The sequence below is a fragment of the Rhinatrema bivittatum genome, chromosome 1 (genome assembly GCF_901001135.1).
Source record: "Rhinatrema bivittatum chromosome 1, aRhiBiv1.1, whole genome shotgun sequence".
Lineage (NCBI taxonomy): Eukaryota > Metazoa > Chordata > Amphibia > Gymnophiona > Rhinatrematidae > Rhinatrema > Rhinatrema bivittatum.
Window position 1 is genome coordinate 359,860,471 of NC_042615.1, and position 18,249 is coordinate 359,878,719.

Here is an 18,249-nt window from a genome sequence, read left to right on the forward strand (position 1 = left end):
AGATTGTAGTGGTTGTTGCAATTAAGGACGTACCCCACTTGTTATCACCCACTTCTAATTTTAGGCACCTCCCTTCTGCGGAGCACAGTTTGGCCTACGCTGTATTCATGCTTTGATCTAACCATGGGCGCCAGTACTGGGGTTCCCAGAGGACCCAGAATAGCAGAGCTTAGTTCCACTCATACAAAAGATGGTGGCAGTAACTAAGTAGAAGCAGCTAAAAAAAACTAATGTTTTTAATTTTTAATTTAATTTTAACAAATTGCATCCAAGCAAAAAAAACACTTGTTAAAAAAAAAATAAAAATTGGCTTTTCTCCTTTGGGGCAGGTGACTCATAGTGCATTGCAGGGGGTCATCAAGAATTTCCTCAGTCAGAATTGACTGCAAGGAGACACACATTGCTACCTGTTCTTGTGGCCAGTTAAGTTGCAATATTTAAAGTTAGCCATATTAAAAATTACTTTCTTGGTGATATTCTTCTGCATTTCTGTATTGCATGCTTTGAAATCTCTCTCTATTTTTCCAAGTATTGATCTTGCTAGTCTGTATTAAGTAGCTGTGTTTGTTAATTTAAAATAGACTGGGAGCTACAAGGGTTGTTTCGTTCACTGAGTCTCATGATTGGGATATGCCCACACCGGGCTGTAACTTGTTAAGGAAGGACAGAAGAGGGGGAGGAGTAGCTTTTTATGTCAAAAACAATATGCAAGCAACTGAACTGCAAGGAATGTGGAGTAGAGAAGAAGCATTATGGGCCATCCTAAAAAAAGATGATAGTGCATCCATTTTTACTGGCGTGGTTTACAGGCGTCCGACTCAAATGGAAGAAGGAGATAGAGATGTGGTTGAAGACATCCAAAAAGTGGGAAAGAAGGGAGAAGTATTGCTTATTGGAGATTTTAATCTGCGAGATGTAGACTAGAGAATCCTTGCTGCGGAATCTACCAGAAGTAGAGATAGTGGATGCCCTTTAAGGAGCTCTGTTCAAACAAATGGTAATGGAACCCATGAGGGAGGGAGTTAAACTCGACCTAGTGCTCACTAACGGGGATAATGTCTCTAATGTCCAGGTGGGTGCCCACCTGAGCACCAGTGATCATCAAATGGTTTTGTTTGATATTGCAAATAGGATACAAATAGGATATTGCAAATACGAATTCTATTGAAATTAGGATGTTCCTAGAGGTAGAACTAGAAGACTGGGAGAAAATGGGAGAGGTGGAGAAACAGTAGGCCAAACTAAAAGGAGCAATTTCATAGGCAACAAATCTATATGTTAGAAAAGTAAACAAAAGTAAAAGAAATAAGAAACCGATCTGGTTCTCAAAGGACGTGGCTGATAAAATAAAGGGCAAAAAAAAACAGAATTCAAGAAATATAAAGGATCCCAAAAGAGGAACACAGGAAAGAATACCTGGTGAAACTGAAGAAGCCGAAGAAAAAAAAATCAAGAAAGCAAAACGTTAGGCGGAAGAAAGGTAAAGCAAAATGACAAAACATTTTTCAGCTATATCAGAGAAAGGAGAAAGGTCCGAAGTGGTACAGTGAAATTAAAAGATGACAAAGATGAAAGTGTGGAGAGAGACAAAGAAAGGGCAGAGATATTAAACAAATACTTCAGTTTGGTGTTCACTAAAGAAGACCCTGGAGAAGCACCATCACTGGTTGACAAGACTGTGGATGGGGATGGAGTAGATGAAACTCCGTTTACAGAAGAGAATGTATGGGAAAAGCTATGAAAACTGAAAGTGGACAAGGCCATGGGGCCAGATGAGGTACATCCCAGGATACTGAGGGAACTCAGAGATGTGCTGGTGGGTCCCATTTCACAAGAGTGGGAGCAGAGAGAAGGCTGGATACTACAAGCCAGTTACCCTCACCTCAGTGGTGGAAAAATTAATGAAGACACTGCTGAAGGAAAGGATAATGAACTATCTACAATCCTTGACCCGAGGCAGCATGGATTTGCCAGGGGAAGGTCCTATCAGACAAATCTGATTGATTTTTTGATTGGGTGACTGGAGAATTGGATCAGGGAAGAACGCTGGATGTGATTTACTTGGATTTAATAAAGCTTTTGGTACGGTCCCACATAGGAGACTCATGAACAAATTGAGAAGCTTGGGAGTGGTTGCCAAGGTAGTAGCGTGGATTGCAAAGTGGTTGACTGACAGGAGACAGCATGAATGGTAAATGGAAACTACTCTGAAGAAAAAGCGGTGTTAAATGGAGTAGCACAGGTATCTGTTTTGGGACCAGTTCTGTTCAATATCTTTGTGAGCGACCTGGCGGAAGGGTTGGAAAGTAAAGTTTGTCTATTTGCGGATGATACTAAGATCTGCAACAGAGTGGATACACCTGAAGGAGTAGAAAGAATGAATATTGATTTAAGAAACTTGAAGAGTGGTCGAAGATTTAGCAGCTGGGATTCAATGCCAAGAAGTGCAGAGTCATGCATCTGGGGTGCAGCAATCCAAAAGAGCTGCATGTGATGGTCAGTGAAAGAAAAATGCTCATGGACTGGGAGGGGGACCTTGGTGTGATAGTGTCTGATGATCTGAAAGCGGCGAAGTGATGTGAGAAGGTGACAGCTAAAGCCAGATAACCAGTTAGAAAAAAAGAGGTGATAATCCCCTTGTACAGGTCCTTGGTGAGGCCTCACCTACAGTATGGTGTACAGTTCTGAGACCGTATCTCAAAGGGGACAGAGACAGAATGGAGGCGGTCGAGAAGGGTGACAAAAATGGTGGGGCGTCTCCATCAAACGACTTATGAGGAGAGATTGAAGGACCTATATATGTAGGAGAGGAGGTGCAGGGGAGATATGATACAGACCTTCAGATACCTGAAAGGTTTTAATGATGCACAATCAACAAACCTTTTGCGTTTGAAAGAAATCAATAGAACTAGGGGTCATGAAATGAAACTCCTGAGAGGATGACTCAGAACCAATGACAGGAAATATTTCTTCACGGAGAGGGTGGTGAATGCCTGGAATGGCTTTCTGGAGGAGGTGGTGAAGATGAAAACAGTGAAGGAATTCAAAGGGGCATGGGATAAACACTGTGGATCCCTAAAGGCTAGAGGATAGAAATAAAGAAAAGAGTGCATGGGGGTAACTTGCTGGTGTGGCAGTTGCTGCCCTTAACAAATAAGCCTTGATAGTATTAATGCAACGCCATCAGTGGTCGCTGCTTCAACAGCTAAGGGAAAAGGGGAATTGGATTCAGACAGCACTGACTTTTACGGTTTGGGGAACAAATAAACATGGGGGTAACTTGCTGATGCTGCTTTTACTACCCTTAATCACTAAGCCTGATACTTTTAATGCAGCTCCAACATTGCTCTCTGCTTTCACAGCAAGGGTTAAGGGAAATTGCATTCAAACAGCATCTGAGGGCCCTGACTTTTATGGTGTGGGAAGCTGATAAGCATGGGGGTAGCCTGCACAGTGCAGCAGATACTGGCATATGTTTGCTGAGCAGACTGGGTGGATCATTTGGTCCTTTTCTGCCATCATGTCTATGTTTCTATAGAACATGTAGAAATAAACAGGTAGTAGCATGGATTGCAAAGTAAAAATAATTACATGAAAACAAAACATTTTTCTCACTTGATTTGTCAGCCCTTTCTTATATCTCTTTACACCCCTCCTCGTGCACTACGCTCATTGGCTAAGTCACTCCTGTCCGTGCCCTTCTCCTCTAATGCCAATTCCAGACTCTGTGCTTTCTTCCTGGCTGGACCATGGGATTGGAATAGTCTTCCTGAACTGGTGCGTCATGCTCCCTCTCTTGCCATGGTTAGATCCCATCTAAAGATTCACCTTTTTGAAACTGCTTTTAAGTCTTATGCCTGATTGTCTGCTTTTAGTTTTGACTAACTTTCTTTTCTTTTAAACAAGTCTCTTGTCCTGTATGTTTGCCTTATTATATTGTAAGCCCTACTGAGCAGGGACTGTCTTTTTGTATGTTTGTACAGCGCTGCGTATGTTGTGTAGCGTTATAGAAATGTAAAGTAGTAGTAGTAGTAGTAGGGGGAATCGTTCTAATGAGTGGGGAAAATATTTTAAGTACCAATTTTATCTACTCGGAAATTAAATAAAAAGCATGAAGGAAAAAAATGCAGATTTTAATGTTCTTATTTCCTTTAACTGGTAATTGCATTATTTATATCTATTTTCTAATGTTGCTGTCTGAATTCCATCCTCTTTTCATATTAATTTATCTTGAGGACAATATGTTAAGGTCAGGCTATTTATAAAAAAAAAAAAAAATCAACTTTTATTTTCATAGAGATCAGCATACCAGGCTTTGGAGATTGTTGTGGCTCAAAATATTCTACTTTTTACCAAACTTTTTAGGAATACCAAGTTACTTTGTAAGTTCAGATACTCAGCTTTTGGTGTACATTCAAAATCCGCCTATGCAGCTAGGGTTGCCAATTGGCTAAATTTTTTGCTTGTCAGGATGATCTAGGCACCATCTAAGCACTGGTCTGTCTTCATCAGGATTCAAACAAAAGCATGGGGAGGCCAACGCTGATAGACCTGGCAATGCTTGAGACAGATATGAGAGAGGGGTTGTACGAGCCTGTGGAAGACCCAAGGAGAGAGTTGGTGTCTAGTTGCTTTTGGGATTTTTAACATGCATGACTTCCATAAATGCCAACCTATATTGTCTGTTTTATTTATTTATTTATTTAGCATTTTTTTTATATACCGAGGTATAGCAGAGTTGCCTTCACTCCGGTTTACATACAAAAACAACATGTTACATTGAACGATGTATGAAGTTTACAATTTAAAAATTGACGATGAATAGAGACATAACAAGGAGAATGAGAATGAGAACCAAGAGCTAAGAGAAACAGATAAGTATGAGAGAAAAAATGAGGGAAGCTTGCTGGGCAGACTGGATGGGCCATTTGGTCTTCTTCTGCCGTCATTTCTATGTTTCTATGTTTCTATATGAGTATAACAAGATAACACAGGGTAGAACCCTGAAAAGATGAACAAAGATCTCATGAAGCATTGAAGGGCATCTGTATCATTGAAACAGGGAGATTGATCAAGGGGGATGTTGAAAAATAGCAGTATATGTTAAAATACTTTAAAGTCATTGAGTGCTATCTTTAAAAGATTGGCTGAGTAGCCAGGATTTTAGGTCTTTTTTGAAGGATTTTAAGTTTTCTTGATTGGTGAGGAAATGAGGTAACGAATTCCAGAGCTTTGGGCAGATGATGGAAAAGGCTCTGTTTCTGGTGGAGGATAATTTGGCCTGTGGAAGTGAGGGAATCACTAGATGAATTTTGCTGGCAGTTCTTGTAGTTCGTTGAGAGCAATGAATGTGAATGATGTCATCAAAGGCGGAGTAGTCGGCTTTGTATATTGCTTTGTGGAGTATGGTGAGAACTTTGAATTCTGCTCTTTTTTCAATAGGGAGCCACTGTAATTGGTTGAGAACAGGTGTAATGTGATCAGCTTTTCTTTTGCCTGTTAGTACTCTGGCTGCAGCATTCTGAAGGAGCTGCAAGGGTCTCAAAGAAGATTTTGGAAGGCCGATCAAAAGGGAGTTGCAGTAATCCAAACCTGAAAATATGAGGGCTTGAAGGACGGTTTTGAAATCATGGGGGTGAAGTAGAGGTTTTAGATGTTTTATTATTTGAAGTTGATCTAACACTATTGTAACCATTTTAAATTTACTGTAATCCGCTTTGGGACCATTCATGGTAAAAAGTAGAATATCAAATGCCAATAAATAAATAGACAGATAGATAGATAAATAAATGAGGATGAATCTCAATGGGGCAAACTGGATGGGCCTTTTTGGTCTTTATTTGCCATCATTTACTATATTACACCCCGTTGTAAGCACTTTGATTTCCCTAACAAAAACAGAAAAACAAGTCCATACATGCAGTGGGGCAAAACCAGGGCTGGTTCAGCCTGCTCAGCAAACATGAAGCTTGTTGGCAACCCTACTCTGTATGCATTTAGATGGAAATTAATGGTTGATGTACATACAACCAGCAGTACATTACACAGACAAAGAGCACCAAATGCTTTAAAAAACATCTTCCTCAATCTGTGAGGCCAAAAGAGAAAGGTCAAGAAAGGCCCATGACATGATTGTACAGTATGAATAATCTCTTAGCACTATGGCTTCTCCTACACTGAGATCTTGTCATTGGTTACTGCTTAGTCGGGCAATCTGTGTCAACATGTCAAACAATGAATGTATATATGCCTGGTGCTTCTCAATTCCAGGAAAGGATGGAGGCCCTCAGACTTCAGGGCACTGAAAAATATTAGAAAGAAAGTCAACATTGAGAACGCAAGAAAAAAGCTGACTGCACATTATTCAATTCTATCAGTGGCAATGTTCTAAATTATACAATATGTGTCCCACTTAAGCAACTACATTATGGACTACAGTTTTAAGCATCTATAATATAATATATGTTCAAGATGTGAACAGGTAATGTTCACATCTTGAACATGAAATCCATAAATAAAAGGTATGTTCAGTTTATGCCACATTGAATAATCCACTCACTCATTAGGAAGCCCTACAGCTAAAGACATACTACAATGACAACAACATTTTAGAAAACAATCAAAAAAAAAGAATATTCTCTGCTGTATGTCTAGACAGCATCTTTGCAGAAGTAAAATCCTGACTCATTCACTGCCTGAGGCTACTGTGGGAAGGTAATAAATAGGATATCCCAGAAGTAAGGTATCTGCCAGTTCTATCCTATGCTCTGCTCTCAGCTGGATTATAGCTCCATCAAAAGCATAATTTCTAAATATCATCATGGTTATAGCATAATGTCCTCGCAAGGAGCACTTATTTTTAAAAAGCTGTATTAGAGGTTAAAATTCACAGAGTGTGACTGGGAGGAGAACGGAGGGTGACAGATGGGCATTTTAGGTCACTGCCTAAAGATTCTACTCTCAGCTCTCTCTGTGCAACCACAGATACACCCTAACCTCTCTCTGCCTCAGCCATACAATTATAATAGGGGACATAGATCCGGCTGCGGCTTGAACCCAGGATGCAGATCAGATTCTTACTAGCTCCTCAGCTTTCTTCTTCCGGACGGGCAGCCGTTGTCACATATTAATTAGGGGGTTGTTTTCTGGCAGTTTATAAAGAGCTCTGTTAGCAGACAGGAGACTTTCAGGAGGTTGTGGCTCTCACTGCCACTGCTCCTTTTAGGACCCCCCTCTTACCAAGATGAGGGGGGGGACGGGACGGTAAACCTTTTTTTTTTCCTGATAATTTTGCCTTTTGTTCTGCTGCCGAGGAAAAGCTGCAATTTATTGTGCTGCCTTTTAAAGTTTAAGATCCTGGGCTGCTGGGGAAGCCGAGGAATAAAAAGCCACAAGCTGAACCTGGTCCACAGTCGCTGACATGTAAATGTGGCACTGTAACACACTTCAATTACAGCAGGTCAAATTTTAGAAGTTGAAGGTTACTTGGCTTAAGACTTGGCTTTTCCGCCAAGCCTTCTCAGATCCCCCGGATACACACTAGATGACCTAATTCCCTTCATGAACGATGGAACCTTGTACCTCAAAGTTCATTAAGCGCTAGCCCGCTCACCTTATTGTATTATTTTACTAGTTTTCTGCCATCCTAGGCCTCTCTTTCTAGCTGATTAAGCCTCCAAGTTCACCGTCCTTGTTGAATGTAACTTTGCCGCCTCCATTCATATGTTTAATTTAATTTTTGTTTCAGATTTTTACACTCTTTGATGTAAACCGATCTGATATGGTCGTTACCATGAAGGTCGGTATAGAAAAGTGTTAAATAAATAAGGTAGGCTTTCGGTACCAGTAGGCTGATTATCAGCAGCAGCAAGAGGCGGTATTGTAACTGCATCTGATGTAACTGACTGCAGCAGCAAAGCCGCTTTGGGCATTTTTAACAGTAAGGTGATTGATAAATAAATACATCTTTGAATCAAGCACAGAAGTCCAGCTAACTCCTGATAGACAAAATATGCTCAGATGATGATTTAGATATATTTGTTGATGTCTTTGCTGCTTTGTTGGAGGTGACGGGACTCTCCCGTTAATAAGGGAAGCTGGGCTGCTTTTGAAGAACAGGTCATGATGAAAACTGCCATTCTGGACTGGCTCGATTTGATCCCGAATGCCTATGATCATCAGTTCCAAACCAAACAAATTTTATGCTGCTGTCATCTGTGAATTTTTGCCCTGCGTTTCACTGATTTCTGTCACCCAGATGGAGATCCGGCAGTGACCAAGGCGTCTGTGATCCAGGTGGAGCTCCAAGGAAGACTTCCTGGACTGGATTGCACTGGAGCAGGTTTTACTTGTATTAACAACATGGGCTCACTTAACAGAGCTGGGGCTCACAAATACAAACCCTAGGTACAGTTGCACAGCTGGTGGAGAACTTTTATCAAGCCAAGATTTCCTGCCCTTGGTATTCTGGCTGTGGTTTTCTAAAAGGGCAGACTTCTGACTTCTCACTTGACAGCTGACCCTAAGAACTCTTAAAGGATTTCCTAGGAGGGAGAACTCAGATCCTCCCTATCCTGAGAGTTGCTGCAAAGGAAAATAAGAATCTGGAGGCGAGCTCTGCTGCACATACAACGTCACCAATTAAATATCCTCCAAAAAGGAAACAGGAAGAATAGAGGTAAAACTACTTCCAGGTGAGACCTAAAGTCAAATCTCCAGGAACTATCTATAATCAGACTCTGCACTATGACTTGCCTCTCAAAATGAAGTGTGTGGTTTATGGGCAGAGCAGGCATTTGAACAAGGACAGGGTATGCTAGCAGCCTTGACCACATTCTCAAGCAATAGCTTAAATGTGCACTGACTAGTAACAGATTTCAAATAAATTTAAATATTTTTTCAGTCAATTCACAATTAAGCCATGGATTTTGTTGCTGGAGAATTTGGTCAAGATTACTAGCGCTGCTGGATTTAAAAAAGGGTTAGGCAAGTTTCTGGAGGACAGGTGGGGATCAGAACCTTCTACGGCTGGGAATGAGCAATAGTGAAGGGATCTTGCAAGTGTCCCGGACTCGTTGGACCACTGGTCTGAGCCAGCATGATACCTCTTATGCTCTTCTGACTGTCCTTTGATGGACTGTGCTTTAGGCCCTATTTTGAAATCTGCCTCTGAGGGCCTTAATCCAGAAGCTTTGCAAGCATCTGTTGGAATAAATGGGTAGGACTGAGCAAGGCTGATTGGAGTCTGCTTGGACGCTGGCATTAAAGGACTCTGTAAAATCTGTCAGTCTGAGACATGAATGGTTCCTCAATATTGGTTGCATACATGGGAACAGTCATCCTTACCCCATTACTACTGTAATCCTAAAATTAGGGGGACCGAAGGTAACCTTAAGAGTTGCAGACTACTTAGATATCCACTGTCGGGTGCACTCTAAGGCATTATTTATCGATAAGAGTGCAACTAGTAGGGCTCAGACTTATATGCCTACTGCCCATCCATGTTAACCTTGGGCCCCCCTAAAAAATCAGTTCTGGCTGAGCCACTGATGTATATTAGCTTTGTTTCAGATTTTAATAGCCAGTTTTGTGGGTGAGGAAGGGGCAGGAGGGCCTGGAGCAGGAACAGAAAGGATTCTTTGCTCTGCAGAGTCTGTTCCATCCTTACCCTCTCTTCTCCTGTCCCTGAATAACAAGAGGGGAGGGGCTGGATTAGGGAACAGAGTGGCTCTTATTTGCTCTGCGCTGTCTGCTCCAGGCACACCCAAGCTACTTCTAATTCCAACACACTGCCTGGGAGGGGAGGGGCTGCAGCAGGAAGCAGAGAGCTGTTTATAAGCACAATCCAACAGACTCAGGGCATGAGCCCATGCCTAAAAATGCCTCTGCATGAAGCTTTCACATGTTTCCCCAGAGATCCACCTGGCAAGTTATGCAAATTCCTGGCGTTTCTGGGTCAAATCCATAGAATTCCCAGACTAGCTTACATATGCAAACTGGAGTGTGCATTCCCTTTACAGCAGAACATTGAATCATGACACAGATTCTGCCTTGCAACCATAAAGGCTCTCATTTTGTCCTTTTTTTTAACTTTAGAAATGATTATGTCTTTTATAACAAACATGTATTGCTCTTGAATACTGTAGAGTTGAGCAGAATGACTCTCAGCTAATTCATTTTTAAATTTTTATCTAAACAAAAAGAAAACCTGCTAATTTTCATTCCTGTAATACCACAGCTCAGTCCAGACAAGGGGGTTTTGCATATCCCTACCAGCAGATGGAGGCAGTGAACAAAAGTTTGAGGCACTGCTACATATCCGAGAGTGCCACCTGCAATCCCTCAAGTATTGACCTGTACCCAAGTCAATGTGTAAACAAAATTGATCCCACCACCCAGGGCAAATAGTTAACTCAGGGTTGGAGCCCTCCTTAACTGCAGCCCCCACTTCCTCGCAAGCAACGATAACCACTTAACCTCTATGGCTCAACCTATTTACGATTTGTGGATAAACTCTGAGAACTTCGGTCTTTTGGAAGCATGGGGATGGATCTCTGGACTGATTTGTAGTATTACAGGAACAAAAATTAGCAGGTAAGAACCAATTTTCCTTTCTTGTTCATACCCAGATCAGTCCAGACAAGTGGGATGTTCCCAACCATCCCTACATTGCCTGAAAGACCTGTCTGCAATACACTTTCACCAAATGCAGCATCTTCTTGTGCCCAAACATCCAAACGATAATGTCTGGTGAAAGTATGCAGTGAAGACCAAGTTGCAGCTCTGCATATCTCCTGAGGTGAAAATAACTGACATTCTGCCCAAGAGGCAGCTTGCGCTCTTGTAGAATGCCCTCGCAGACCTGACGGCACTTCTCAACCTCTACAAATATAAGCCAAACAAATGATCTCTTTCAGTCAACAGGAAATCGTGGCTTTAGAAGCTTTTGACTCCTTTCTTTGCTTCACCAAACACAAAGAGATGATCTGATCACTGAAAACCATTAGTGACTTTGAGATACCGTAACAGAACCCGACGTTCATCCAAAAGATGAAGTTCCTTAGATTGCGATGAATCCTGAAACCACTTCAGAAAGGCCAGCAGCTCAACCATCTGATTAATATGAAAAGAGGACACTACCTTTAGTAAAAAGGATGGAACTGTACACAACATAACCCTGTGCTTGGAAATACGCAAGAACAGATCTCTGCAGGACAAAGCCTGAAGCTCCAAAATCTGTCTGGCTGAACAAAAGGCCAGCAAAAACACTGTCTTCAAGGTGAAGTCCTTTACCAAAGCTCCTCGAAGGGCTCAAACAGAGGTCCACAGATCACTTTCAGAACCAAATTAAGACTCAAATCAGGGCAAACCTTATTCACCGGAGGACACAAATGCTTAAGCCCTTCAGAAAATGAATGACATCAGGGTGAGAGGCCAAGGCATTCCCCCTAAGGCAACCCAAGGCTCATACCTGCACTCAAAGCGAAGCCAACCCCTTTGATAACCCCTGTTGCAAAAAGGCCAAAATGTGAGGAATGTCCACACCTAGCAAATCCAGCCGCTGCTCCAAACACCACTACTCAAAAACCTTCTAGACCCTGACATAAGCCAGAGAAGTAGAAGGCCTTCTAGCCTGGAGCAAGGTGGAAATAATCGGCTCTGAGTATCCTTTTAGTCACAATTGCTGCCTCTCAAAAGCCAAGCCGTAGGACAAAAGTGATCCTTCCGATCCGAGAATATGGGCCCTTGAGGAAGAACCCCTGGGAGCTGGGCCAATCTGAGAGGCCAGTCCATCGCAAGACACACCAGATCCATGAACCACGGTCAGTGTGGCCACACTGATGCTACCAGAACCAGAGTGTTACCAGAACCACTCTCCCTAGGTGCGTCTCTATGCATCGCAAGACACATCCAATGAGAGGCCAATGAGGGAATATGTACAGCAGAATTCCTCTCGGCCACGGGCACACTAGCGCATCTATTCCCTCTGACCTGACTTCTCATCTGCGACTAAATAATCGGGCTGCTTTGACATTGCGCCATGTGGCCATGATGTCCACTTGGGGGTCAACCCACCTGTCGCAAATGATAGTCCAGGCTTCCGGGGACAACTCCCATTTCCCCAGATCCAACTGCTACCTGCTGAAGAAGTTTGCTTGCACATTGTCCATTCCCATGACGTGAGAAGCTGCTATTCCCACAAGGAAAAGCTCCACCCATGCAAAGAGATGCTGGGCCTCCACAGCCACCCCGTGACTTCAGCCCTCCTTGATGATTGATGTACGCCACCACTGTCATATTATCGGAAAAGATTCTCACCATCCAACCCTTGATCCAAGGCAGGAATGCCTACAGGGCTCTGCGAACTGCCCTTGTTTCCAGGTGATTGATCAATCAGGCTGCTTCCGCCGGCGTCCACAGACCTTGAGCCAACTGTTCCTGACAGACTGCCCCCCAACCCTTGAGACTGGTGTCTGTAGTAACCACTACCAAGTCCGGAGACTCCAGATGATACTGTTCTGACAATGGACTCCACCTGGACAAGAGCGCCTTCTGTAAGTGTCGCATATGAGCAAAGGCCCATGGAACCAAATCCAATATGGATGCCATATAACCAAGAACATGCAAATAATTCCAGACTTTGAGAACCGGAAGATGTAATAGGCACGTCACTAGCATCTGCAACTTTGTCACTCTGAGGTCAGGAATACCCTGCCCCTCTGAGTATTGAAAAGCACCCCCAGATATTCCAGCGATTGGGTTGGAACCAGATGGATCTTCACCAGGTTTATTACCCAATCCAGCGTCCACAATCTGTCCTTAACCCACTGCACTGAGCGACCGCGTTCCTCCTCCATCTTTGCCCGGATGAGCCAGTCGTCCAGATATGGATGAACCAGAATACCCTCTTGTCTCAGGGCTGTCGCCACAACACCATCACCTTTCTGAAAGTCTGTGGCACAGTGGCCAGCCCGAATGGAAGAGCTTTGAACTGGAAATATTGTTCCAGCATCTTGAACCTCAAAAACTTCTGATGATCCATCCAAATGGGAATATGCAGGTAGGTTTCCATCAGATCTAATGATGCTAGGAACTCTCTTTTGCGGACTGATGCTATCACTGTGTGCAACATTTCCATGTGAAAATGCAGAACTCACAGGGCCATATTGACCCTCTGCAGATCCAGAATGATTGAAATGTGCCCTCCTTTTTGGGAACCACAAAATAAATTGAGTACCTACTCCCTCCTTGCTTGGATAGAACACTGGAACAACTGTGTCCAACTTTAGCAACCTCCACAGAATATCCCACACTGTCTCCAGCTTGCTTAAAGACGAACAATGGGACTCTAGGAAGGCCTCCCTGATGGGGGTGTGAAAATTCTAAGGTGTAACTGTCTCTTAACACCTCCAGAACCCACTGGTCTGAGGTGACCTTGGTCCACTCTCCGTAGAAGCGGGCTAATCTTCCCCCCACAGCCTCCAAGGAAGAATGGAGCACTCTGGCTTCATTATGCTAACTCTCCTCCCTCAATTCCCTGACCAGTGGAATCTCTGGAGGATCTGCGGGAACCCCAAAAGGACAGCTGTCTTCCTGAAGACTGCTTCTGTCCCAACAACAGAACAAAAACGTTTGTATCCCAAAACTGGGAACGGGCTGTGAAATTCTTCTTGCCACTCATCTTATCTTCAGGCAACCTATTCCCTATTGACTCTCCCAAGCTCTTCATCAGCTGGGTCCAGATCCTCCCCAAACAGAAGTTTCCCTTTGAAGGGAAGATTACACAGCTGGGACTTAGACCATGTGTTCACCAATCAATTTCATAACCACAACAGTCTGCAAGCCGCCACTGCCAAAACCATGCTTCTGGCAGACATCCACACCAAGTCATACAGCGCACCCTTCACATAAGCCACTCCAGCTTCCAAGCGGCTGACTGCATGGAGCTGCTGAGTCAAGTAGAACTCTGCTCTTGAGCCTTCTGCACCCAGCATAAGCAGGCCCTCTGCATCAGACTGTCACACATCGCTGCCCAGAGACTCAAGGTAGAAACCTCAAACATCCATTTTAACTGCATCTTCCGTCTACGATCCTGAACATCCTTCAGAGCGGCTGAACCCACCATTGGAATAGTTGTTTCTTGGTGACAGCAGAGACTGCAGCATTTACCTTTGGCAGCTTCAACAGGTCTAAGGTCTCTTCCATCAACGGGTATAGCTTTACCATCGCCTTCCCCACCTTAAGACCTGCCTCCGGGGAATCCCATTCCCAGTTAACCAATTTTTTAAATCTTCTTAGGCAAAGGGAAGGCACTAGGAGGACCCCTCAGTCCCTCCACCTGAGGGATGGTCTACAAAGGTACCTAACACTGCAGGGAGCACTGCAACAAATTCTGTCTTCTTTTCTTGCTTTTTTATTTTTGTTAACAGACTGCAGAATTGCACCTCTACCATCTGCTGGAGACAGAGAAATACTCAGGGACTGCAGATGGCACTCTCGGATATGTAGCAGTGCCTCAAAGTTTTGTTCTCTGCCTTCATCTGCTGATAGGGTTGGACTGATCTGGGTAGGAACAGGAAACTGAATTAGACTGAATAACTAATTTCAGAAAAACTCACTTCTGAGACCATGTGTAAAGTCCCAGGAATGTACTCCAAAATAAAATGTTTACTCTATGTTACATAATAGATTCCTTAACCTTTTAATAACAAAGTCCATTCTTTTATCCAGCCATGATCCCAACTCACTAAAATCTTCTCTTCCGCCACACTTTATTGATTCAGATTAGTTTCATAAGAACTTCACTTTTATCAGTGAACACGTTAGATCTGAAACTTCGTCTGAATGCCATCCGGTGAAATACTAGTAGCTCAGTTGCCATCATTCTTGCTCAGTTTATTACAAATCAGAGGGTAATGTTTCAATCTAACCTATCTTTTCTAACTCAGATTAAACCTGTTATAAAAAATGTCTTACTTTAAAGTAATTTTTTCCTAAGTTAATACCATATCTCAACTTTTCTGATTTTCGTAGAGTCCTGCAAAGTCTTGTGCTATAACAACTTGATTATGGTAATTCCATTTACCTTGGCCTACCTGTTTCTAGCTTAAAGGCTTTGCAGACAATTCAGAACTCTGCTGCAAGGATCCTGACAGGTTCTGCCTGCGATATTCATATCACGCCTATACTGTAGCCTCTCCACTGGCTACCACTCCAGTGGAGAATAACACTGTGACTTTACTTCACAAAACACTTAGCAATGATTCACCTTCATACGTTAGTTCATTTCTAAAAATATACTGACTGACCACATATCAAACTTTAGTATTTATTTTATCTCAGTATCAAATACTTGAAATTGTTTGAGCTGAGGAACAAACAGAAATAAAAAAAAAACTGATATTCTGCACTGAGCAACAAAATAAAAATTGCTTGACCAAATTTGAATAGCAGAAGCTAATTTGAAATCTAGAGGAAGAATAATTTAACAAATCTATTTTTGTGGTGCTCAGATTAACAGAGAGAACATACCTTGGGAGTTAATTGAATGTGGAAAAGGATATTCTGGAAATAATGCCCATCGTTTGCTTGTAGGAGAGCCACGTCATCTTGGCTATCTGAACCATCATGGACATAGTGAAGAAGGCCACCTGAGATGTCATCGAGCCGGAACAAGAGGGCAGGTGCATCTCCAGAACCTGTAACCAGGCGGCCATGGCGTGGTGGGTCTAACACAACTACCACTATGTCTTGGGGATTGTCATCATCTTGAATATCTAGCACTGAGCTAGTTATAGCTCCAACTTCACCTTTTCCAACCAAAAGAGGTTCATTCCTCTGTACAAATAGGGCCTGGGTTTAAAAAAAAAAAGCAGTACTTGGATTAATTCACTGGAAGTGGAAGGATGAGAGTTCAAACAATATAAATTAATCTTAATTTAGTTAAGAAAGCTGTACTTTACTTCATCTTTAAAAGATAATCCTGATTGTGTCGCAATAAACAGAACTTGAAAGCTTCTTACTTGTAAAGAAACTTTAGGAAACAAATCAGAGCCAGTGCAACCCCTTAGGCATCAGAGACAGTCGCTTAGGGCAGTGTTTCTCAAGCCAGTACTTGAGTAGCCCCTTGTTAAGTCCAGTTTTCAGGATATCCACATTGAGTATGCAGTGGGGGACTGCGGGGCATTTCTGACACCCCTTGCTACATGCTGCCCTAAGCTAGTACTGGAGGATGTCTTAGCCAATCAGGTTTCAGGATATCCATAGTAAATATGCATGAGGTAGATTTGCATATAAATGGAGACAGTGCATGCAAATCTATCTCATGCATATTTTTTATGGATACCCTGAAAACCTGACTGACTAAGGCGTCCTCCAATACTAGCTTAGAGCAGCATGTAGCAAGGGGTGTCAGAAATGCACCGCAGTCCCCCACTGCTGAGCCCAGCTACCTCAAACTGCACCAATTTCAGGTGCACCCACCTTTCCTTCTTCCCATCCCCTGCTCCATGCTATGAGGCCAGAAAGGTTGCATCGTGCTCTCACAGTGCCTGCACTGTCGAGCCTGTCTCCTATCCTTCCTTTGGAAGAGTGCCCAGGAGAGGGAGCAGGCAAGGCCATTGGTGCTGAGGGGACTGTGAGTGCTGTGTGGCGCCCAGTTCTCTCAGTCACGTACACACGCATATACACTCTCAGCCTGATGCAGGGCCGACAGACATGGCAATGTAGCTGAGCAGCTGTGTATGGTGACTCAGCAAGAGGAGAAACCTTGCAGAGGAGGTGACTAAGCCCCACCAGGAGGGCCAGAAGAGGAGGCCAAGGACTGGCCGGAGGAGCAGGACCAGCATTTGATGTGTGTTTGGAGGGGGGAGGAATTGTTAGTAGCAGATGCCCAGTGGGAGGCCTAGCAGAACTGGAGGTTAGGGGGTGGGTTGGGTTGACAGAGGAGGATGCTGAAGACCTGCAGGCAGGGAGATGTCAGCGTAGGAGAAAGGGGGGGGGGGGGGGAGAGAGGCAGCAGAGGAGGATGAAGAAGATGCCGGAATTGAGGGTTCAAAATCTGAAGCTGCCTAGGACATCCAGAAACATTGTACCAGCTCTGGAAAGAACGACAAAATGGTTTTCTACCACATTAACAAATCCAAGTGGATGTCCATTTACCACGCGTACAGTCATTTTACCTTTGCTGAAACTGCTTGGATGTTAACGGTTTCTGGTTGTGAGAAGAACTGTCCATCACTGACCTTCAAGGAGAAGTAACCACTCCTAAGTGAAAAAAACAAAAGCCCCAAATGGAGGTTAAGTTGACAGAGTCTTTATGACTGCATTATAGTGTTAAAAGTCTGCGTCATGATTCAATGTGCTGCTGTGAAGAGAGCGTAAACCTCATTTACATTTATGTCATTTTACTGAGAATAAAGAGAAACATAAACATCCCGTTATTGTACATTTGCTTCTGATGCACACTAAATGCACAGTAAATGAAAACTGAAATTTTGAGCATTTTATATAACTTACAGTACTTTATACCACCAGAAACACAAAGCCCCTAAAAGAAGAGATTCATATGAACACCCCCTTCCTTTTTCCCCTCTTCCCTCAACCACCCATTCATCTTCTATAAAGTAATATATGGGACAGAAAGTCAATATCTCAAATAAAGAACTGTGCTCACTGAACAGGAGCTGGGATAACACATCGCCGTGCAGAATGTGTCAAGCAAAAGTCACAAATATGCCTGTATCACTCTATTAGGGATAGGTAAGTACTTCACTATGGGTTCGAGGGGGGTAGAAAGTGAATATAATATTACCAAATCTAAAAAAAACCTCTCTTCTTCCTAGATGTTTCCAGGGATTCAAATGTTTTCCACCTGCATTAAACTATGCAACAGATGCTGCCGTTGCCAAAGAGAGGGAGGCTTGGCTTCTCTCCAGTCCCACAAAATCCCTTCCCTCCCTATTAGACACACTTTCCTAAGTAATTTGAGGGGCTGCCGAACCTCATTTGCATTTAAAATGGAATAGAAAATAATAAACACAGCTTTTGTTTTGATCTTGTCTGTCGTACGAAGAGTAGCATTATGATTTCAATTAAAATATGTTTATCTTTGAGCAGTACAGAAGAAGGACCAGAATGATTACCTCTGTGTATGCTCCAGCCCTTTTTGCATGTGATCTAAGCTGCTAGTTTGTTTTGTTTTTAATTACACCTGAGACCGTGTTATGCTCGGTCGTCTGCTGGGTCATC

General features: G+C 43.0%; 1 protein-coding gene across 2 annotated transcripts in view; it reads right to left on the bottom strand.

The window, feature by feature from the left end:
• The window catches only part of FRAS1 (Fraser extracellular matrix complex subunit 1), an 868,026-nt gene that overhangs the window by 344,548 nt on the left and 505,229 nt on the right, over positions 1-18,249 (bottom strand). For both annotated transcript variants that reach the window (XM_029600388.1, XM_029600395.1), the window contains exons 28-29: positions 17,181-17,265; positions 15,532-15,852 (exon numbers count right to left, since the gene is read on the bottom strand). In XM_029600388.1, coding sequence (XP_029456248.1) covers positions 15,532-15,852; positions 17,181-17,265 — 406 coding nt within the window. The remainder of the gene's footprint in view (positions 1-15,531; positions 15,853-17,180; positions 17,266-18,249) is intronic.